The sequence below is a fragment of the Micropterus dolomieu genome, linkage group LG22 (genome assembly GCF_021292245.1).
Source record: "Micropterus dolomieu isolate WLL.071019.BEF.003 ecotype Adirondacks linkage group LG22, ASM2129224v1, whole genome shotgun sequence".
In the NCBI taxonomy this organism is placed as follows: Eukaryota; Metazoa; Chordata; class Actinopteri; order Centrarchiformes; family Centrarchidae; genus Micropterus; species Micropterus dolomieu.
In genome coordinates this window covers 24928330-24951546 of record NC_060171.1, presented here as the reverse complement: position 1 = coordinate 24951546, position 23217 = coordinate 24928330, and the positions used below count along the sequence as shown (strand labels likewise).

The following is a 23217-nucleotide window of genomic DNA, read 5'->3' as shown; positions in this document are numbered from 1 at the left end:
AGTATCCCGAGTAATTTTTATAAGATTTCATAACCTTTTTCTTCAAGTGGAAATACTACAGAGCAAAGCGCACCGCTGTCTTCGTCTTGCGAGGGCGTTTAAAGGTTTTCTTTTACGAGAGGAAGCGGCAGCTCAAGAGGAAATCTGGGTCCGACTGTGCGCTGGGCGTTTATGATCAAGCGTGTGAAGCGTACGGTCCGTCAGTCAGCAGTCAGTCATCCAGTTCAACATCACTCTCCTCCTCTGAACTCCATCTGTCACCTCTCGTCCTCCGCGCCTCCAAGAATTGGCCAGGTAAGAGGAATCACTGCCGCTCTTGGAGATTTACTCAAGTCATTTGTGAGAAGTGAGTGAGTTTAAGTTTCTGATAGACATGCGTTTCCCGGAGCTGCCACTGTTGGCTTCTTTTTTTGGTGGGGGTGGCGGGGGGTTGGAAAAGAAAGTAATGGCGAGGGCTTAAAGGTGACTAAAGAATTCAAACTCGATATATTGCTGTAAGAATGAGGTCTTTTAGAAGGATGTAGGAACGTAGAAAAGATGCGCGTGTTTCCTGTGTGTTTGTTTGTACATGATGTGTGTGGACCACGAACGTGTTCCACATGACGTTTTCTATACGACTACTTCATATCATATTATATTAAGACACTACGTTTTTTTCCGCATTAATGTCTATTTACAATTTAGAAATCCCACAATCAGAAAATTTTAAGTACCAGATACACCAGACCCCGTACAAAATATGGGCTAATGAAGTCGTGTGGTTGTGACTGAAGATGCAAGGTGTCCAGTTTGCCTGATGTTTATTAACGGCAACGATTGGCCTAAAATAAATTACACTAGTCACATGTTTGTTTGTTTGTTTTTTTAAGTTGCACCTTTTACTGCTGTAACAGCGTTTTTGAGTGACCATGGTTTAGAGACTGTAACCTTTACTCTCTCTCACCTGTACAGAGTGGCACAGCTACTTTCAAAGCCACCCTCACCCTATGCCCCCCCCCTCTCCTCCTGTTTCCAAATGCTCTCCTTTGAAGCGATGATGCCCCATCTGTCATATGTGAGCAAAGAGAGACCATGCTCTGCTCTTCTCAATTACTGAATTCTCCTCATGCCAGCTCCGGTGGGACAGGAGGAGGAGCAGGTGGGTGGCAGTCAGTACGATCAATCAACATGAAATATTCAGCTTTGAATATACACATCATTTACTCCTGCTGTCCTTGTTAGAAACACCACAAAAAGAGTTAGGGCGTTTGTCTGAGGCGTTTTGTAACTGGGACCATGTGTGTGCGCTGTGACACAGTTCCTGATGAAAAATTGGGGCCTGTGTATGTTCAGGTGACATGATCTATACCCTGTATGGAGACTGGAGGGGTATTTGAAATTATTATCATCATAACCAAGAGGAAATCAGAGAGAGAGTGGTTGAGTGGATGAAACTGTATTATATGTAGCGCCACAGCCGTTTTCTCATTATGCTGCAGTAAATTCATACAGCTTACATGACAAAGCTCGGCTTGGCAACTTTCTCCCCTGATAGAGGCACTTGTTTGAATACGAGGCACATGATTTGAATATCTATAATCCATGCTGAAATCAACAGGCCAGATGAACTTTTTGGCAACCTCCTACCACCACATTGAGTAGGATTTTCTCCCACCCCAAAAATGCCTAAGCTAACCTACACTTAGACTTAAAATCACTTGAAAGTGGGGGGAAAAACTGAGGCATTATTTGATTTGCCTTTTCCCCATGCGGGCCGCAGAAATCCTGGAACTTTGAAATCCTATCAGAGAATAGTCTGAACCTTTCCAATCATTCAAACTCTTCAGGAAACTTTTAATCTCCTAAGTGTCTGCCTTGTGATAATAATATCTCTGTGATGTTGCCTCGTGAAATTTGCCCGAGTACCATGGCCCTAAGTATTTGAGCTATGAGGCAATACAGTGAAAAGCATAGCCCCCTCATATGAGAACACAACAGTGAATAATTAATAACCTTGCTCCCAATTCCAGGAAAACAATAGCATATTGTAGGAACACTGCGCTAATTTAACTAGAGGAGAAAAAAACTGTCGACAACTTCGACAAAATCTGGAATGCATCGCCATTGTTATAAAGCATGTCATGAGTTTTTGGTCTAATTATTCCAGCCACTGTGGCTTTGCACGCTTCCTATACTGCTGTGTTGTATGTGTATACCATAGTGTTGCAGGCTGTATGATATTGTAGTGTAATGTTGTTTGCCTTCGAGATTAATCAGAACCCATTAAATACCCCTCTCACCTGCTGGCAGTATGCAAGGTGGAAGTGCACATGCAGGAAGCTATTTTCCACAGGCCTCCTCTCTTCGCTGTCAGCTCCCATTAAGGGGGAAGGTGTCATATCTGTAACACAGCTGAGTGCAGATGGCAGAGTGGAGGGGATGGCTCACCGATTTAAACAATGATTAATGAACAGAGATGGAAAACAAATTACATTGGACTATTGGAGGCAGGGAATTGTTTTTATGAAAATGTTAATTGTGTCTGCCAGGCTGATACCAGGAGTGGGGGAAGGGTGGAGTGAGGGCAAGGCAGTGAGGCAACCAAGGGGCTACTGATAGGACGTCTACTACCCCCCTGGCTCAGATTATTGGCGCGTCTCAGCATGCGATGTTTAGTGCCGTGCCTTGGCTTTAAGACCTCTAATGTGCCATAACTTTCAAGGTTTGGCTTTTTATGATGAACCCCATGAAGAATTGTCGCCCACCACTGCACCAATTAGCGTTATCTCTAATAATAAGTGGTTGTAAGTGACGAGAGAAGGCGCCCTGTTCTAGTTGTAATTATTGCAGGCGGGTGCAGCTGCACTACTTAGGGAGATGATGATAATTATTTTTCTTTTTTTTCCATTGCGGGTTGATTATTTAAGAGCATCATACACTCATCAGAGTAATCAGGAGAGAGTGATTAGTGGAAATCCACGAGGCTAACAGCTGCCACATTAAACACTTGCCTCTGTTGCCAACACACAGAGTCAGAGCCCTTCCATAGGACAGAGGCGAAGGAAAACACTTCACCTTCACCTCCAGGCTCGCATGTGTTTGTTAGAAAGTCAAGGCTCAGGGCACACCGAGAATTAGAGTAAACACAGCGCCCCATGAAAAGGCATGTTGTTGTGCGCCAAGGTCAATCTTCAATGCCTCAATTCACAAGTACAGGAGCGCGGTGAAGGGGAGTCAAAGTGTGATGTGGCATTTGTTTTGGGGTGGGGTGGAAGTGTGAGAAAAATTGAGATAGTTGCTGCGCAGTGACCTTGCCCTCCTCCTCTCATGTTCTCATGTTGTATTCAAGTAGGTTAACGTACAATGCCTTGGTGAACGAAGGCTGTTTGATACGGCTTGTGACACCCAATCCGATACGCAGTCCAAAAAACAGTCTCAATTAGAGATGTGTGCCACGGCCATGTCCGGTGTTCATGCTGCGTTGGTTGCCAGTGTGTAAGGCCTGCTAAACTAAGGGCTAATTCTCTTAGCCCAGATGTTGCCTGAGCACAGTCCTGGGATCCCACTGGGTTGATGAGCTCAATCAGTGAAATGATGAAAAGATGATTTTGTCCCTGTAATTACAGTGTGTAAACTACTTAGCTAGGATTGCAAAGGAAGTCATTTTCTAATTACGCTGGTACCCCGTTGTCTAATGGTGGATGTTTTGTTGTTTTAGAGAGCGCGGAGAGATAGAGATAGAGAGAGAGAGAGAGAGAGAGAGAGAGAGAGAGAATATATATATGTGTGTGTGTGTGTGTGTGTGCGCAAGACAGACAGAGGGGAGAGAGAAAGAGAGAGAGAGAGGAACTTCATGAGGGGTCTCTGCTCGGCTGCTGCGGCTGAAAAAAGACCATCACAAGGGCAAGATGGCTGCCAAATGAGAGTTCATTGAATTATCAGCCCAGTTAATGTGCCTTGGATTATGCTCTTTGTTTGTCAGTTATTTTTTCTGTAGATGCCATATCTTAATGAGATACTGTAAGTGGCATTACCAGGCTCCTGCTGTGATTTTGTGATGACTCGTTTAATGACTTTTGTTTTAGTGCCTTCAAGTGCTTTAGCAACTGAAAGTAGACACAGTTTTGTCTCTGTGTTTTTGCCATCTCTTTGCAGTTTTGCAAATATTGGGCAATGTAGAAGACAAATGTGATGTAAAAAACAAAATCATCCTGTCTCTTTAAATGATATAGTGACAAGGGTTTGCATTGGCAGTCCTGCTGTCCTTGCACCGGGGGAAGCTGTACTTTTGAAGAAAGCAAAACATGTCAGTATGTTGCGGACTGAAGATGCTCCATTCTTTGAGATCTGTGTGAGTTCTGTTGGAGCTGGCTGCCGTCCTGCAGGGCCCAACCATCTGATGCAGCCTACACCATGTGGATAGGCTTCTCTTGTGCAAGGCATCCCCTACGCACCCCACACTGTTAACACACTGCATCATACGCCAAAGCTTTGTTTGTGTCCAGAAAGAACAGGTGGTCTGTGCAAACAAGAGCAACTGTTTACACATTAGTGATTTAAAATACATTCTATATGCACGTGCCTGTGTGTGTGTGTGTGTGTGTGTGTGTGTGTGTGTGTGCGTGCGCGCATGTGTGTGTGTGTATAAGAGAGAGTGAGAGAGAGACAACATGTGAGAGTGGGTGTCTTTGCATGTGAACGATGAGGATGAGTTTAAGGAGACAGTGTTTATATTTTGTTGCGCTTCGCTGTGTGTTAGCGCCATTGAAAGCATCAGAAGAAGCTCATGAATGCAAAGTTTAACTATGACACACACACACACACACACAAACACAGCGCGATGAGGTAATGATACTACATATTTTTTCCAGAACACTCATGTACACATGTCATTTTCACATCTTTGCCTTCTGCACAGATTTGTGAACAATTTGTCTTTTGAAAGACTTTGAAGCAAGGTTTTCCACCAACTCCTACAGGTACAAACACAGCTTGTTACCACTTAGCAAACCCGCTGTTTGCAGTCTGACTTGCAGTTTCTATTCCCCGTAGCTTATAGTATGTTGCCAGAGGAACTTATTTTCCCTCTGTTGCATTCAAGGCCACTCATCTGCATTACTGAATGAGACAAACAAAATTAATTGAAAGCCCCCTTTTGCTGAACATGTGGAAAAGCTGACTCCCAAATAGCTGCACATCACCAATGCACCACATGCAGGCCAGATTTATTTTTACAGGGCACACGCCAGATTTTTGATAGTTGTAAAAAGAGTGGCATAGATTTACTGCATCCACAACAAATGTGTATGTATTCCTTTATGAGTGCTTTAGCTATTACTCACAAGGAGCTAGTTTGTCAGTGCTGTGTGTGCTCTTTCTGTGCTCTCTACTCCCGCAGTAATGAATGGTGCTGGTTAGACTATTCTGTCTCCGTCAGGCTTTTGGGGGGCCAACAGAGAAACTCCTATAGGCTTTCATTAATCTGGCTGTCAGAAAGTATATGGGTGCTATCTTTTGTACAGGTCATGGTGGGCAGCTGTGTTACCACTGCCCTCTTCCTTGTGCAGCCTCTTCATCCCCTGACAGGGCAGTCCACAGGATGGTTGGCTGGCTAAGTTGGTGGGTGGGCGCGTGGGTGAAGTGAGACACAGGGGGCATAATGCATGGCATGAGGCTTTTACTGTCTGCACATAAGCTTGCTCTGTAATAATGAATAACACTGTTGTTATCTGCAGACTGGGAAGTCAGAGAATTCCAAGAATTTTGAAAGTTTTGTGAATTTGATGGTGGCACAACCACATTACAAAGAATCTGGGACTCAAAAAATATCTACATCAGTCATATATCTATATCATTAGACATGTCTCACTTGGTAGCAAGCCAGCCCTATGTACAAGGCTGAGTCCTTACTGCAGCAGCCCGGTTTTGAGTCCAGCCTCTGGCCTTTTGCTGCGTGTCGCCCCTGTCTTTCTCTCCATTTCCTATCACTATCCACTGCCCTGTCTCTCAAAATAAAGGTTAAAATACCCCCCAAAAAGAGAGATATGTATTTCAATAACATTATATATGTTTAAGTCAGTGATCAGTCATGATCAAAGATTTACATTAGATAGGGTACTGTAACCGTTGGTTGCAGGCTTATCTAGCTGTTTGTGTAGCAAGCCATCCACATAAATTATTAATGCTCTTTAACTGCTGTTAAAAAGAAATATGAAATAGGCACTTCTGATCTATAAATTCCAGTCATGTGTTTCATTCCAGTGTCACCTCTCTATGGATTTACAATATTGTCCATCCATCCTTGCTGACAATATGCTGCAACTACAGAGTAAAAAGATTACACATCCACCCTCTGGTAGATTAAATACTGAAATATAGAATCCTTAGTCTGAGTGCAGTAAAAATAAATGTAACAGTGTTTTATTTTGTCACAACTGAAATCATCCCGATTGCACAGCTCCCATGGCTGGTTTAATTGTGTGCGTGTGTGTGTGTGTGTCACATTTTTTCCTTTTATTGCCTGTGCTAAATCACACCTGCTCCTTGTTCGTCTATGCGCGGCCACACCTAAGAGGCGCTACTGTGACACGATGCTTAATAACAATCAAGCTCTCTCTCTCAATCTGCACCAAAAGAGCCTAATCCACTCTGACAGAGAAAACACCTGATGGCCCTGCGTACCGCTCCCATCTCCAACAATTTCTACATAACCTAGAGCACACATACACACACACACACACACACACACACACACACACACACACACACACACACGTGATGAAGGTTTTATGCCTCCTTGCCATGCTTAGTTAATCAGAGGAATACCACTTTAGCAAATATGAAGTGGATCTAGTGTATGCTAATATCATTCGCTCACTTTCTCCCTGTCAGATATGGTTAGCTCAGGCCCATATCCTTACATTGGTCTCAGCTCAGAGCAAGACATGCTGCTCACACCAGCTATAGCTGCCTCCACGGCAGCTTTTTATCCGTGTGGTTTTGTGTACAATGTTTCCATGACTGACTGAGGATGCTATGGGCCATAGGCAGCAGCACCAGCTGGTGGCTCAGACACCTTGTCATACATTTTATTTTGGTAGGCCTTTAGTTACATTCAGTCAGTCTTGATTTTGAATAAGGTTCTCTCTTCACTCAGGCTTCCAGCTATCTAGATGTGACAGACATAAGATGCTGCAGATGCAAAGCTATTTGAAGTTTGAGTTTGATCAATCATTATCGATTGGGCACAGACTTGAGATTGGATACACTGTACAATATTACACATCCAAGGCTACAGTACAGTGATGACATTAATAGAGGCAAATGTAATAATAGTTCTAATGACCGTAAACCTTCAAAGTGGGTGGGAAGCGGGGAGAACATCCCCTGCTCCCTCCTCTGTTTTTGGCATGACTGCTGAATAGCAGGTTAAGAAATATAAAGTAGATACAGTATTATGATAGAATTTGCTCACCTTTTACATGTCAGATATGATTATGTCCGGACCATATGGTTTCATTGATTACTGATCAACAGCTTGGTGAAGACTCACACCAGCCACTACTGCCAGCCTGCTGGCTCTTTATCTGTGTTTTTGTGTACATCATTTTCATGACTGACTGAGATTGCAGTCCAGGATGATGTAAGCCTGTGTTAATTCAGCATGGACAGTGCAGGCTTTGTTCTGTGCCCTTTGGTGCAGCACTAGAGCTGTGCAGGGCTCGCTTATGTGACCTCTACCATTGTTGCACGATGTGAATTTGAAGCTTTGTTTTGCTGCTACAGTTGAATCAAAAAAAGGGAAGCTGGGCAGAGGAGAAGTGAAACGTGTTTTAGCTTTCCATTTGGATATTCCTCTTTAACTTTTTTTTGCATTTTTGCATCATCAAGTTGTTTACTTTCCTTAGTACTCCTGTGACATAATTATCCTGGTAAAGGTTTTATTCAAATATGCAATAGACCTGCTGAAAAAGCTTAACTCTCTTACTTTAATCTTTTTTTTGAAAAAGCGTTTCAAGATTTGTGAAATGCGAAAGGAAGGCCAAGTAAAAGCAAACAGTCTTTGATGTTCGTGGTGCTTTAGTATTGTGTGTCAGTAAAGAATGAGATCAAGACAAAGATTTTCACCTTACCCTTTAGTAAAGATGAGATATTTGTTGAGGAAGCCTTTGTGGTTAAACTTAATCAGCATTTTCACAGTCTCCAACAATAATCTAAAACCACAGGCATACTCAACACAGGATGAGGAGAGTCAGAACCTACTTTGCTCTATTTCCTGACCTATTTGTGGTGCATCACTGGCATTATACAGCCGTTGCAAAATTGCAGATTTACACAGTTAATTGACAGCTCAAAACCTCACTGACATTTTACTCACCTGTTCTTGGGCTAGCCAGGCTGGAAATTAATCTATTTGAATAATTTCTTTGTTTTGGCAGAATTTGAATGCACTTAATGTTCCTTTTGTTTTCTCTTTAGGTCTGAGCTACAACGAAGAGACATTTCATCTGAACAGCATGAATCCACATCCTGTTTCAACTGAATAAATACCAACAGTCAGCATACAGTTCACTGCTATATTTCGGACTGCCCCACATAGACACTCCGGACCACCATACTGTAACATCAGCCAGTCCCTGAAAGGACAGCTTCATTACCCCATCCACCCACCCAATTAGAAGCCAGATGGCGCTTCTGGCCAATCAAATCATGGATGCAAGGATTCTCAGCACTATGAACGGGCGAGCAGAGCTTTCCCAGTTCTTGAGAGTCACCAATCAAAGCATTGTCTCCCAGATAAATTCCACCCAGGATGACAGCCGTAAGAACAGGAAGTATCCCTGCCCGTTGTGTGGAAAGCGCTTCCGCTTCAACAGCATCCTTTCCCTTCACATGCGCACACACACTGGTGAGAAGCCTTTCAAGTGTCCATACTGTGACCACAGGGCTGCACAGAAGGGCAACCTGAAGATACACCTCCGTACTCACAAGCAAGGTATTCTGGGTAAAGGCCGTGGGCGAATTAGGGAGGAGAACAGGTTGCTTCATGAGCTTGAGGAAAGGGCAATACTAAGGGACAGGCAGACGCGAGCTGGTCAAGTTAGCCAACAGCAAGCATCTAATATAAACCAACTTCAAAAGCCCCAGCTGCAACAGACTGTCCCGACACAACCGCCATTCTTCATCCACTCTGTTGGTGCAGAGATCCAGCCACGTACATCTACATCTCCTACGGTGACCACAATCCATGAAGATCCCATCCAGCCTCAACCCACCGGCTTCCGCTGCTCATTCTGTAAGGGAAAGTTCAGGAAGCAGCAGGAGCTTGAGCGGCACATCAGGATCCTACATAAACCCTATAAATGCACGTTGTGTGAGTTTGCCGCCTCGCATGAGGAGGAGCTCATTGGCCACGTTGAGACAACGCATATAACTGCTGATTCAGGCTCAGGGCAGAAGCCTGCGATGGGGGCTGGTGACAAGAGGAAACCCGTCGGTGAATTCCCCTGCGAGGTGTGCGGCCAGACCTTCAGCCAGGCCTGGTTCCTGAAGGGCCACATGAGAAAACACAAAGACTCTTTTGAGCACTGCTGTCAAATCTGTGGCCGTCGATTCAAAGAACCCTGGTTTCTCAAGAACCACATGAAGGTCCACCTCAATAAGCTGGCTGCTAAGCGTAATCTCCCTGCTGAGCATGACACCTCTGTTAACATGAGTAACCTAACACAAGACCATCAGAGCAACCTCTACTCGCAGTACATCTCCCGCATTCACAACAGGTTCCTCACGGCTGAGAGAGCTGACCATCAAGATTATAACCAGGTTCTTACCACAGCAGGCGTTGACATGAAGGTTCGGGAGATGTTAGGGAGGATGATCTCCTCAGGTCCAGGCCCTTTGACAGATGCGGAGAGCTCCTCTTTGTTGGGTTTAAATCACCTCCACCCGCCACTAAGCTCCACTAGCATGGAATATCTGCAGAAAGTCATCTCTAACAGAGATACACTCAACAGCAGCGGCTACCCAGGCTGGCAGATCATGACACCAGCACTGTCTGCTGAGCAGCAAATGTTCAGTCCTAAAGACCAGCAGCAGTGCTCTTCCTACCTGCCTGAGAGATGTCTCCCTGAAGTCGATGGGAAAGTGCGTCTCGGTGACCCAGACACTAAGGCCTTCAGCAGACCTGGTAGCCCAGGAAGCGTGAGTCGTCACGGTCCAACAGAGATCATCACAGAGATGGGGAACTCCCACTCTGGCAGTGTCCTCGATCATCAGCCACAGTCTTCTTCTCCAACTACAGGTAATTCAGTCAAGGAAAGACTATTTTAAGATCTTTCTTGTTAAAGAGACACTCCAATGATTTTACACATTAAGTTCACTTTACGTGGATTCCCATATGTACGGAGCTTGACCCATACTAGAAACTAAAAGTCAGAATATCTTGGGCTCTGCTGCTTCAATTTTGACGATTCTTTTTTTTTTCAATAGTTTGGGGTCACTTTGTCTTTAAGTGACAACAGAGACTCAAACAAGAAAGAAAGGGAGAGAGAGAGAGTGAGAGAGAGAGAGAGAGAGAGGGATGACATGCAACAAAGGTCCCCGTCCTGGATTTGAACCGATTCCATTGTGGTTTACACGGTACGCACCTCAGCTCTTTACTGCTACCATGACACCCTGACTAATTTTTTCTTAACATACTGAATCCCCTTTAATATTTTGTCAGTTCAGTACAGTGTAGCTAAGTGACAGCTGTAGTGTCATCTTTCTTCCCACTTAGTGTAGGTGGACATGAAGCGCAGGGTCAGCAACACCACCACAGATATTACTGTCATCCACAAGGACTTTGTCTTCCTTTTAAAGATAATGGCATCATGTTGAATTGTAGGGATAATTAGTACCCTCTATTTTTTATCCGTCACATCCCCACCCCTTGCCTACGGGGGCACAAGATGTTAATGCATGCCATCTGGTGTTTTTAATGATTTGATATATACCACCCAGTGATTTTTATGATTTGATCTACCACCTGGTATTTTTATTGATAGTCTTCTGTTCCACCTGGTGATTTGGATGATTCAACTCTCTGGGTTGAATGCCTTTCTTGTCATGACATCCTGCTAACATGTTATCATGAGCCTAAATGACTGCTATAACAGTGTTGTCAAGAGAAGAAGAATAAATTCATACTTTTGTTCTGTTTCTTCATAGCTTATGAGCATGGTTATTTTCTATTGGAGTACTGCTGTTACGTACATCTCAGTCTGATGCGCTCTTGTGGGATTTGATCCAGTATCCTCTTAAATGATGGCCGTATAGCAGAGATAAATGGATCAGGTCTAATCTCATTAGATGTTTTGTTTCCATATTGTACACACATACTGGTATCTGCATATTTACATGTAAATGCTCACAGTTTATGGCCAAATCCCTCTCTGGTTGCTCTTTAAGAAACATATTCAAGCTCTGTTGTTTTACTTTCCCACTTCTCCCCTATCTCCTAGACCATACGGTGTCACTTCCAGAAACATTTATGATAGCTGGCTAGCTGAGGATTTGAGTGCTCACAGTTCTGGGATGGCACATTCAGTATCAGACTCTAATTTCAGTCAATATTAAGCATGGAAACTAATTCATTGTAAAGGTCAGGCGTCATTGCTTTAGTCAATGATGGATCCGGCAGGCTCTCTCTCCCCCTCTCCTCCTCTCCTCTCTGTTCTTAGTCTTGTGTAATGGTAGACTCACTCTGGGGGCTTAGCACCGCATTGTTTAGCTCTGACAATATATCCCAGAGACCTCTGCAGCTGCTCCCTGCGCTCACAATGACAGATTAATTAACACAATCACACGCTGCTGGCCCTGGCTCAACACACAGGTCTGCTGCGGGACAGATAGGTAAATCCTACACATATGGAGAACACGCACCACTTGATGAGGGTTTAATAACAGGGATAAGTTTTTTCGGAGGTGGGGGGTTGTAACTGATCAAGTCTGTCTGTCTTGATGGTTTGGACGTGAGGGAAGAGAGAGGGCGAGCGCGAGTGTTTTCTAATTCAGGAGAGCGGAGATGCTGAGGAAGAATTACCACTGCCAGATGTTCAGCTTGAGGAACATTGATTAGTCCAGAATTACTGGCTGCATTATTCATAGTCAGCCTATGGTGGTCTTGAAGTTATTGATGTTCTCAATATGGATAGCAAATATAGTACAGTCATGGCTGTCAGAGTGAGAGACTGCTTCTTTACTTGATACATCCAGATACAGTGCTGGATTTAGATTTTTAACTACAAATACCAGCATCTTAAATTAGAAATCACGCTTTGATTTCAGTAGAAGTCGTGTGTCCCAAAAATTACTTCTCTCAATATCTCATCAGGACAGATTTGAAAATGCACTTTGACTTTAATTATAATCTGAGATTAAGAGTTACGACTCTTCTTAAAATGATAAACTAATGAAGGGTGCATGCTTTAGGCCTCTGACCTACATTGGACCACTTAGATCCCAGCTCAGAATATGCTTAACAAACATAAAATGCTCTGACAGTTATTAATTAGTGCCATTCAATACTCTTAACCTCAAGGTCAATGAGCAGACACCATGTAATGATGTTGTCCCCACATGTGTTTTCTCCCTTATTGCCTGCTTTTACTGTAAGCGTTATGGCTAAGAGAGCCTGAAATGATAAGCGTTTGTACAACTGAATGGTAATATGAGCAGAGGTTTACCCAGAAACACAGATAAAGCAGGCTGCTGTACAGAGTATTACTTTTCATTTGGCTGTTCCAGTTACATCAGTATATTCTTTGTGATTTCTGACACTAAAAGCATCTAACTAAACAGGTCCTTATCTAACTCAGTCCTGTGTCGGGCTTAACAAATTCAGCTCTTATTCAGAGATCAGAGTCAGCCTGACTGGTTTGTCTAAACTGATTACCTGTTGGCTTTTCACTCTCCCTCTCACTCCTGTCTTTTAATCCTCTTTTTAATTATTATTGCAGATATGAGGCTCAAATTAAGCTCAAAATGCTTGTTTTCCTAGCATGCAGATAAAAAGATTTACCCAGGGAGTTCTGAACACCTGCCTTGAAATATTGTTCCACCGTCTCCTGAATGCCATTTGGCTTAATTGACTTGGAAACGTCCCAAATGCGTCATTGACTATGTGGTCTAATTAATATTAATAATATATGCTATTATAAACATCAAAGAACATCTGGTGCCCCTGTTTTTCTCACCAGTCTTGTGTGTGACTCTCACTCTCACTCTGTTTCATCTTAAACCAAACCAGCCACTATGTATCTCTGCTTTGCATTTCAGGTGCTTGATTGCAGATATAGAAAGAGCCAAAGCCCCACTGTATATCGAGTTTGATATCTACAATATAACTGCCAAATGCCTACGTAAGCATATAGTATGTGAGCCCGTGATTGCATTGACGGTGATGCATGGTTGTAAATCTTAAAGCCTATTTCCATATGAAATGAATCACTTGTCCAAGCCCAGCTGCATGCTTTTTCCATAGACACGGCTCACTTGAGGCATTTATTTATTTATTTACCTTATTCCTCCTCTTTGCACATCCAGTAAGGGCGGATAACTCATATGCATCACTTCATTAGATGCTCTGTGTTAGGTGAGAGAGGCTGGGGTTTGTAATGATGCAGTAATTGGAGTTTTGGTTGATAAATCTAAGCTCTAAAATTACTCCCCTCACATAATGTGAGCCTCAGCAGTGTAAGTAAATCTTAAACTGATTAAGTTTGCATGAACCAGGCAATCACAAAGATGGCACCCATCCAAAGGAAGAGAAAAAAGGGAGAGTCTTCAGTCTTTGTGTTGTTTTACCGCTCTCATGTAGGCTGGCAAATGGGTTTAGGAAGGTCCACGCTGAAAGATGAGGTCAGATATATGTGTTTTCTGCATTTGGAGCTGGCCGGTAATGTCATCGTAATTTAAGCCACAGAATAATTGAGATATAGTGCGTGTCTGAATGAGTTCCATTAAGCTGTTTGGATTTTTTTTGTCTGTTACTGGAGACAAGGGTGTGGCACTGTTGAAGTCTCTTTCCCGCTTTTGCACGCCCACACCCTTCGCCACGCACATAAAATGTACATTAAATCAAACATATTGTACACACTGTAGACACACACACACACACACACACACAAACACATGTACAGTACAAACAGGGGTGAGTGTCTTCAGATCAGAAGGACACAAATTTGCCATTTCAGCAGTGATTTTTCTATTTCATTAGGTTCACCTCTACTTGATTAATATGTGGGTGTTATTTTACGGTTTTGCACTTTTGAAATAGTAAAATAAATCAGCCCTCCTTTTACTACCATTCAGCTCGCAAAGGTGGTTTTTCTATTAAAGTTGGAAACAAAGTAAAGTAACAACTACAGATCATTAGATTTAGATTTACCTCAGAGAATTACCTCAGGGTCAGATCTTGAGGTGTATGAAATTGATATTTCTCTGGCAGGGATGAATCACTGTTGTAACTCAGATATTAGTCCATTAAAGAAGAACAATAAGGCATCAATATGCATAGAATTAAATTAATGGTGGTGGGTTTATCTCCCTATCCCAGACGCATCCCTAAAAGACACAGTATAATGTATGACCTGACCTTCAAATGCCAGGAGAGTGTTGGGCAATAAACTGCCAATATTTGTGGCTTAATGGCGTCAGATGACTTTTACTGTAATTGGAATGGCAGCGAAACAGCTGGGCTGTTTAAAGACAGTGCAAGGCTGAGGTCTCAGACAATCACTAACTCAAAATGGTCACAGGGAGTGTGTTTAACCCTGGAGGGAGCTTCTATGATGGCTGAAGGATTAAACTGTAGGTAAACAGAGGGAAGAAGGCATTTAAATTACCTTTAATTAAAAGTTATGGTGAGGAGGATCAAATCTTGCTTCCAGATGGATATTTTTCACTGGCTAAAAGGAGAAAAATTACCCTTTGTCATTCTCCACAATAATACACTTTGTACTTTTTGAATTATGGCTCCAACACACCATTTTTCAAGTATGAAGCAAAAATAAACTCAGCTACAGTACATGGTGCGGTTAATCAGAAGTGCTCACATGTTGGACTTCGTTATTCTTGACTGGGAAACCCACATACTGGTTTTGATGGAATGAGGTTCTTGTCGGCGACGTCTGCCTCGTTCTAGTTGTTTTAAATTTGACTGTTTATTATTTCTGGAAGAATCTTGTTTGGTGTTAACATCTTTGGGTGTATTTATTGCACATGGTGGTGGCGTCCATACTGTAAAATGATGGATCACTGGAGCTGAAAGCTGATTACAAGCTTGATTTACTGCAGGGCAGCGCTTAAATCATTCAACTCAGCCTGGTGTAGGATTGCAACATTTTTCATGTTTAGACAATGATTTTTGGTGCATACTTTTCTCAGAACAAAATGCTCAGTTTGCCTCATATACACATCGTTTCCTAGTCTGATTTGGACTGTATTATGTTTTTGCTGTTATCGTCTGTGTTAGGTGAGAAAGTCTACAGGTGTACACTCTCCAGTGACTACACCGCAGCACAGACTGCCTCCCTCGGCTTTCATCTGGATCTGTACCACTTCCCCCACTGGCAGAACAGCAGGGATCTTTCTTCTCCACTGCAGCCCACCAGCAACAGCTCCAGCCCCAACCCCAACCCTAACCCCAACACTAAACTTAGACCTAGATCCAGGGAAGACTGGAGCCCAGCTGCAGGTCATTACCTTGGTCTGGAGAGCCACAGTGAAAACACCCTGCTCAACAAGCAGTCCGACCTCGCTGACAAAGATGCAGGTGTAGATGGCTCTTTATCTGCTCAAAACAGGAAGTCCCAGTATGAGCCTTTAGATTTGTCTCTCAGGCCAGAGTCTATCATGTCTCATTCAGCCATCTCTCCTGCTGTACTGGTACAGATGTCTGGCGTTCTTAGTAATGGACTCTCCTCCTCCATTACCCACCGGCTACAAAGTTACTCTAATGCCGCAGCTGAACTCAGTGTGAAACCCGCGTATCAGTGTGACCTTTTGGTGCAGGGAACAAAACCAGAGTTGGACACACAGAATGCAGACTTCGCAGGTCACAACAGTGAAGGTGAATTTGAGCGATCTGAGCAAGGGAGGGAGGACAAAAATGACAAGACTGCCAAGTGGAAGATGCTGAAAAATAATGTCCTCAACCCAGAGGAGCTGGGACAGGCCAACGCAGATTTCCAGGGTCCTGGGGAGAAGAAGCACGACAAGCCGGGATCTTGGGCCAGAGTTGTTGCTGAGTCTCCCATCTCCTCTCTGGAGAATTTGACTCCAGGACAGACTGATCAACTCCAGCACCAGGGTGGCCTGCTCTCCTTCCTCAGATCCCATGGGAGCATGAGCAGCACAACTGCCGGCGCACACAAAGCCAGTCTGAACGGTGGGGGGGACATGGAGAAAAATGTTTCATCAGGTGAGCATCAGCTTATATATCATAAATGTTATATGCAGCTGTCACTGTTGTCAGAATGTAGCTGGGGCTGCCTTCACATTTGAAAGTATCTATTGCCACCTACTGGACAAAGACTGGTCCTTTATTTTTTCCCATCTTGTTAACTCCTCTCAGATGCTTTGTACCACCCCCTCTGAATGTGATAGGCCACATCAGATGACAATATGACAATATAACAATTGGATTACTTAATTCTATATATAAGCAGGTGACTAGCATGCTGGTCGTACTTTTTTTTTATCGATGCGTGACATTGCCAGCCACAAGGATGCTGCTATATAAATCCTCCAAAAAACTTTGTCAGTATCTCAGCCCTTATCACCTAACAGCGGAAGTGTGAAGAGTGAGTGCGAGTGTGTGAATAAATCATGCCAATTACAAAAAAACACACTTCCCTTATACTTATAGCACTTTATTTTTTTTTTCTTTCTTGCCAGATCTTATCTCTGATCTCAAATAAGGGCTAAACAAGGCACAGGTGTGTGGCACTGATTACCCCTACACTTTAAAGGATGATATAATCTCCTTGTATGATAGGTTACAAATCGCCCAAGCCAATGGAGCCCAATGATGGAGAGGCTTAAGCTCTTGTGCTGGTGTGATATGCTTGCTGAGTGCAGATTTAATAATGCTGTCTCTCAGGAGAGGGAATCCAACAGCTGGGGTCTTTGATATGCATGTATTATGAGTGCAACATGATACACCTTCCCTCTGATCCCCCTCTTATTCAGAAACTCAATATGTTCATGTGAAAGACAGGAAAGTGCCTGTCAACTCCATTAGGGATTAACATCTGTTCCCTTTCTTTGTGATTTTAATAGTAAGATGTAGTTTTCTATTTGATTGTACAGATGGTTATTATAATATGCCAAGAAGCACCCCTCCACTTCAACTCCTGTCATAACCATCACACTGTTCATGTTTCTGTCTTGCTTTTATTGCTGTTTGAATTAAAAAATTAGGTAGGATCTAGAAAAGCTGGCAGTTCTGAGTTGTCTTTGAGCAAACCTCATGTTTTTAATTCCTTTAAAAAATCTAAAAACAATTGACTTCAACAAACCCTTGTTTACCTCAAATACAGCATATTGTACTGTGGCTTTTGCCCCTTTTCCCCATCAATGTATTGTTTGCTGCTAGGAGTTATTTCAAGCACCCCTCACCTTTTCTTTGCTGCAGATTGATCCTCCATATTTTTTTCTCACCCTGAGGACGTAGATGTCAAAGACACAATAAACACCTGTCAGTCAAACTAGACATTGAGACGGGTAACTGACATTGAGAGTCCAACGATTGTCCTCTAAAACTGAACTAAGCAGGTGGCCCGGCAGCCTGTCCTGTCTGCAGTGCTGACCAGGTGGCTTTGTCATGGGGCTGTCTCCTGTTGCCCCCATCTTCTCCATACTGTATGGCACATCGAGTGGCATGGTGACATATTGCTGGGCAGTTTGGACATGGAGTGATGTGTTTGTGATGACAGTTCAGGTCAGCTCCAATGTGCCAGCAGTGGTAATTGGCCAGATGGTGACCTCTGGTTGAACCTGTCTGCATGCTCATTAGTCTCACTGAGCCCTCCCTTGTGTTTTAAACGGACACTCTCATCTCTGCACTGCTCAGACTAAACCACAAGATGGCAACATTTACCACGCTAACAATTAAGCTGTTGGAAAGCTTCTAAATACTTCTCTACCAGGTATTATGGCATGCTTTCCTAATTCATAAGCACAATTAGGACAACTGTCACAGTCTTGCAGTGCCATGGATGCCTTGAGTATTATCAGACTTTAAAACAGTTAACCATTTAACTAAACAAGCCGTCTCCTCTGTGGCATCAGATCAGGCCTCTCAGACGCATGAGAACAAGTGAATATGAGAAGATCGATAAAGAAAGGATTAAGAATGAAAGAACAACAGAGGACAGAGAGAAAGAAAAGGCCCTGATTTGAAAGGTTGAAAGGGGTGAGTCATTATCTCATTGTCTGACCTCTGTATACCCTCCGCGGAGAGGGTGACAGAGAGCGAGAGAAAAAGGAGAGAGAAAAGGAGCGAGAAAGATCACCATAGATGGAGATAGATGGAGCGACAGCGAGGTGAAAGAGGAGCGGTAGTGCGGCTGCCTCCATGAGCAGATGTCGTTTGAGGGCAGCGAGAGGGCAGCGCGGCCTGCCTTTGTGCTGTGCTTCTCCCCATAGAGATAATGAAGGGTGGAGCACTGGGAAGGATGTGCAGTCATCACTCACTGTCTGTGTGCCATCAGAGCTCAGCCCTGTGTCATCCGTCACCATTCAGCTCCTCTGGCCCCCGTCGGCCCCACCACTGTCATCATGGTCATTATCTCAGCCTGTGTGACACACAACACACTCTCACCGCATACACTCACTCACACACACACACACACACACACACCTAGAGCAAAACTTGTGTGTAGGTGCAAACATATAGGCTACATGTGTACAACCTCACGCAGATATGTACTTAGGGTGGTGTGGTGTGGTTTCAAATGGTTTGATATTAGTGCCTTTACAACATATGAGAATCAATACCAATACCAAAATAAAATCTTTCTTGAGACTTTTGTACTTTGAGAAATATAAACAGGTTTTTCTGCAAATCCTTTTTTTTTCATCAAACAAAAGAAGCCAAAGTTCTTAAATGTTAAATGTTTGTAAGAACAGTTTTCAGCATAAATGAATGTCTAAAATTTGCAAAATTATTTAAATCAGTAAATATCTCTTTAAAGAATAGAAAGACCAGAAGTTCAATTCCACTACTAATTTCGGCCAATACCGCAATATTCTGCAGTCACAGCCTTACTTATGACAATAGTAGGCTACATACTTGTACTTAAAAGTATAGACATTTTGGGAAATATTTATATTTTTCTCTTTCTTGCTGAGAGTTAGATGAGAAAATACCATTCTCCTATCTGTTCTTTAAATATAAAGCTACAGCCAGGAGATGGTTAGCTAAGCTAGACTGGAAAATAAGAAACAGCTAGCCTGACTCTGTCTGAGGGTAAATAAAAATCTGCCTACCGTCACCTCTTAAGCTTACCAATAAACATATTAAAACTTGTTTGTGCATAAACCTAAGAAATTACATGTTGTGGTTTACAGAAAGTTACTTACCCTTTCTTGGCGGGTGCTGTGACTTTGCTAAAAATAAGTCTGAGGCGGCAAGAAACACACGTTTTCTTTTGAAAAACAATGATATATTTATTCCCGAACTGTCCAATCTAAACAACCATCACATTTTGCCCTAACACTTCTTGGTTCATCTTTGACCTGGCGTACACATCTTAGGCCTAACATACACATTTTACCTGTGCAATGAGGGATTATTATTTTTTCAGGTGTGCTCCCTTTCAGTTTAAAGTCCAAATAAATTGGTTTAGATAATCTGGCTAAACTGTTAGCTTGTTTTCAATCTGTCTGATTGTCTGACTGCCCGTGTTTCTTGCCCTGTCTGACTTTGTTGTAGTGATGGTGCCAAGTTCCCAGATCTCAGCAATTACTTTGGTGAGTACAATGTTATCATAACAGATGGAAATGATGACCAAAATTACCCAAGTTGTAATAAACCAGAATTGTCCTTTAATACAGTCCAATGTCAGTTTATACAGAGTCAAAGTCAGTAATCACTCATTCTGTTTTTCTTCCTTCACTCTTCCTCTCAACACCACACAATCCCAGCCCTCTCATTTCCTGTCCAGTCTATTTGTGCATCTGTGTACATGCACATGTACAGGAGTGCATGAATGTGTGTGTGTGTGTGTGTGTGTGTGTGTGTGCATTTGTGTGTGTGGCTGGTCTGACGCTGTGGCTCGAGCAGCCTATGAATGGAGGATCATGTGGTGAAGAGATGGATGGCTCGGAGCCCACTGCTGTCTCCTCTAATTGTAAAATATTAGTTACATTAGACTCTGGCCTGTGATTAATGGAACTTATTTGGAGGTTGCCCTCTCTTGGACCTCCCCTCTCCTCTGGTGGGAGGGAAGACAGAACAGCAGACCCAGGGAGACGAAGAGGAAGAGAAAGGAAGGCAGTAGAGGCAGAGAAGGGAAGACAAGCAGGGCAACAAGCAACTGATGTAGACGCGAGACCTTTTGGCTTAATATTAACTGAATTTATGACATTGTAATAGGCTGCAAGATTGTTCACATTGTCTGAGTGCATTTACAAGATTTTTACAAGATTGAGGGAAATGCATTCAGTCTCTCAAGTCACAGTGGATGTGTAAAATTTGGTAAAAGTGGGATGACAGTTTTATAGTTCCCTACATGTCAGGCTGCTACTTTTAAAGCTTTGTACCTTTTTAAATAAACAAAGTTTAATAAGGGAGTTTAAGAAATGCACAGAATATTTTCCCTATTTCCTGTTTTTCCAACCCCGTTGATTGAGGCATGGAGAAGTTGAAGTGAGACAGGTGGAGTTTAACACGCACCACAAACTGCTCTGTACCTGGGTTTTGACAAGCTATTTTAATTTATTTTTTTACTATTGTTCCTCACAGACAGCTGCCCTCCTTTCCCCCATAAGACTTCTCTCTCTAACGCTCTCTCTAACTCACACAAACACACGCACACACACAACCCTCTGTGCCATCCTGATGATATTCAGATGTGTCAGGCCTCATCCTCTCTCTGACTAGTGTGTGAATGTCGGTGTGTGTCCTTTACGGCCATCAGGTTATTATACACCAACAGATGGAGCATTACCTTTTATTGCTCACACCTTCTGTGAGTTTTCCCACTTTCCCCCCCAAAAACACCTTTTTTATGTAGATGTGAAAGTGAGTGTTCAGCTGCCTACAGCTGTCTCTGCTCTGATGAGGAGCAAATAGAGAGGAAGAGGCGAGGGCGGGGTGAAAAGGCTGAGACAGCCCTCAGTTTTTGGGAAGTGATGTCAAATGACATCAGCACATAATGGTTTACTGTAACCATGAATCACAGAAAAACACATTGAAGTATTAGACAGAGGGGAAAACAGACAGTCATTATGTGAGGTAACATCTCAAAATAGCACAGCAGTGAACAAGGACACATGGCTGTCTAGGTAGACAGGTAGATGAGTCAACCAACGCAGCTTTGTTTTGATCTTAGCAACACCTTCAGGCTTTGGTGTCATACTGATTTTTATTGAGGTCAGATAAACTTCTGGAAACTATTAACGGTATGCTTTGCTGTTTGTATTTTAAAGGTACACTCTGTGCTGTGTCATGTAGGTTCACATTGGTTGTAGTGGAGTTCTGTAGCGGGCGCTAAAGAGGGGGGACAGACAGGAAGTTTTGGCATGCCTTGCTACCCAGCTGCAGACATCTGTCATTCCTCAACTCAACACTTGTGTGTGTGTTTATTTGTCTGTATGTGTGTGTGTTGGCGTGTGTGTGTGTGTGTGTGACTGTGTTTGTGTTGTGAGCAGGAAATGTGTTACAATGAATTAGAACTTGCTGGCCTTGCTCATGAAGACCTGTCAGCTCATGAAGTGTCACAGTGTTTTGGTAAAGCTGGAGTGTTAGAAAGTGCAAATTGTTATTAAGAGGCCAAATGTCAATGTCACAGCAGTGTTTTCCTTTTTTCTACAAAAGCACTGTGACTTTAGCACACTACTACCTAATAAGAAATGTGTTTGAACCCTGTTGAAACTTCAATGTATGTCTGTGGTTTTATTTCTCTCCCTGGCACTTCAGAGACTCTGTCAAAACTTAACTTCTCACCTGGCAACATCTGGTCTAGAATACTGGAGAAACGGAATATCCAGAATTATAAACATACACCTTTCAATCGCACAAAGCTTTTTCATGAACAGAAACCTGTGCTGTGTGAAACATTTTGTCAAGAGCATGATGTGTTGATCTGTTTTGATTTGACTGGCTCATGGCTGTCATCTGGGACGAGGTTTGAGTGCAATCAAATGTTATCATCTCAAAAATCGGCCAATTGGAGTTTATGCTCATTGATTTACTTTTAAAAGACCTCTGTTGCCACATTTGGCATTCACCAGGTGGTCACTCCAGACCCTGCAGAGGCTAAATGACCTCAACCTGTATCAGTATTATGTTTTTGTAAATAATGTTTTCTCTGTCTGCCTTCTTTTCCAGCTCGGAAGCCATTCCAGTGCAGGTACTGCCCCTACAGCGCCTCCCAGAAGGGCAACCTGAAGACCCACGTCCTCTGTGTCCACCGCAAGCCCTTTGACAACAGCCTCTACCCTGATCGCCGCCTCCGACGCTCACATACACCCCAGAGGCCCTCCAGATTGCCTCAGAGCATCACGGGAGATAATCGTGCAACAGGAAGGGACCAGATCGGCATGACATCACTGTGTGGGACTTGATGTTGTCATGGCAACAGCAGATACAGACAGTTATGATTATTGTTTTAGATTCACCTCGAAAGGGTTAGGATGATTGAGATTGTTAAAAAAAAGAAGTTAACAACAAACTTTGATGTACATTCCAGTGTTTACTTGAAGAGCCACAGTGCGTATTTATCTGTAGCAAAGAAGCTGCCTATAATAATAAAGTCCATTGTGATGTGAAAGTGTAGTGAGGGTATTTAGTGCCGTTCATTTTGTCAAAAGTGTCCAAACGATTTACTTGTGTTTACATGCATCTATCAGTTCAACACTTGTCTGATAGGGAGAATGTAGCGTGCCTGCCCAAAGCACTTGTTCTTTCATCCAGTAAATACCCTGTGTTACATTTTTGTAAATATCACTCGATTTCCCTTCCAGTCCAGA

General features: G+C 43.0%; 1 protein-coding gene across 1 annotated transcript; it reads left to right on the top strand.

Annotated features, from left to right (window-relative positions):
- The first annotated feature begins 171 nt into the window (after nucleotides 1-171).
- Nucleotides 172-23023, top strand: LOC123961630 (zinc finger protein 536-like). The gene is made up of 4 exons (XM_046037150.1): nucleotides 172-294; nucleotides 8623-10279; nucleotides 15494-16441; nucleotides 22577-23023. Exons 1-4 carry the CDS (start codon nucleotides 172-174, stop codon nucleotides 22810-22812), a joined length of 2964 nt encoding a protein of 987 aa, XP_045893106.1. The 3' UTR covers nucleotides 22813-23023.
- The last annotated feature ends 194 nt before the right edge of the window (nucleotides 23024-23217 follow it).

Excerpts from the sequence above, each read along its gene's own strand:
- LOC123961630 (XM_046037150.1), top strand. The coding sequence starts at position 172 with ATGATCAAGCGTGTGAAGCGTACGGTCCGTCAGTCAGCAGTCAGTCAT. Across the intron at positions 295-8,622 it reads CGCCTCCAAGAATTGGCCAG|GACAGCTTCATTACCCCATC; the intron begins GTAAGAGGAATC and ends AGTCCCTGAAAG. Across the intron at positions 16,442-22,576 it reads GGAGAAAAATGTTTCATCAG|CTCGGAAGCCATTCCAGTGC; the intron begins GTGAGCATCAGC and ends CTTCTTTTCCAG.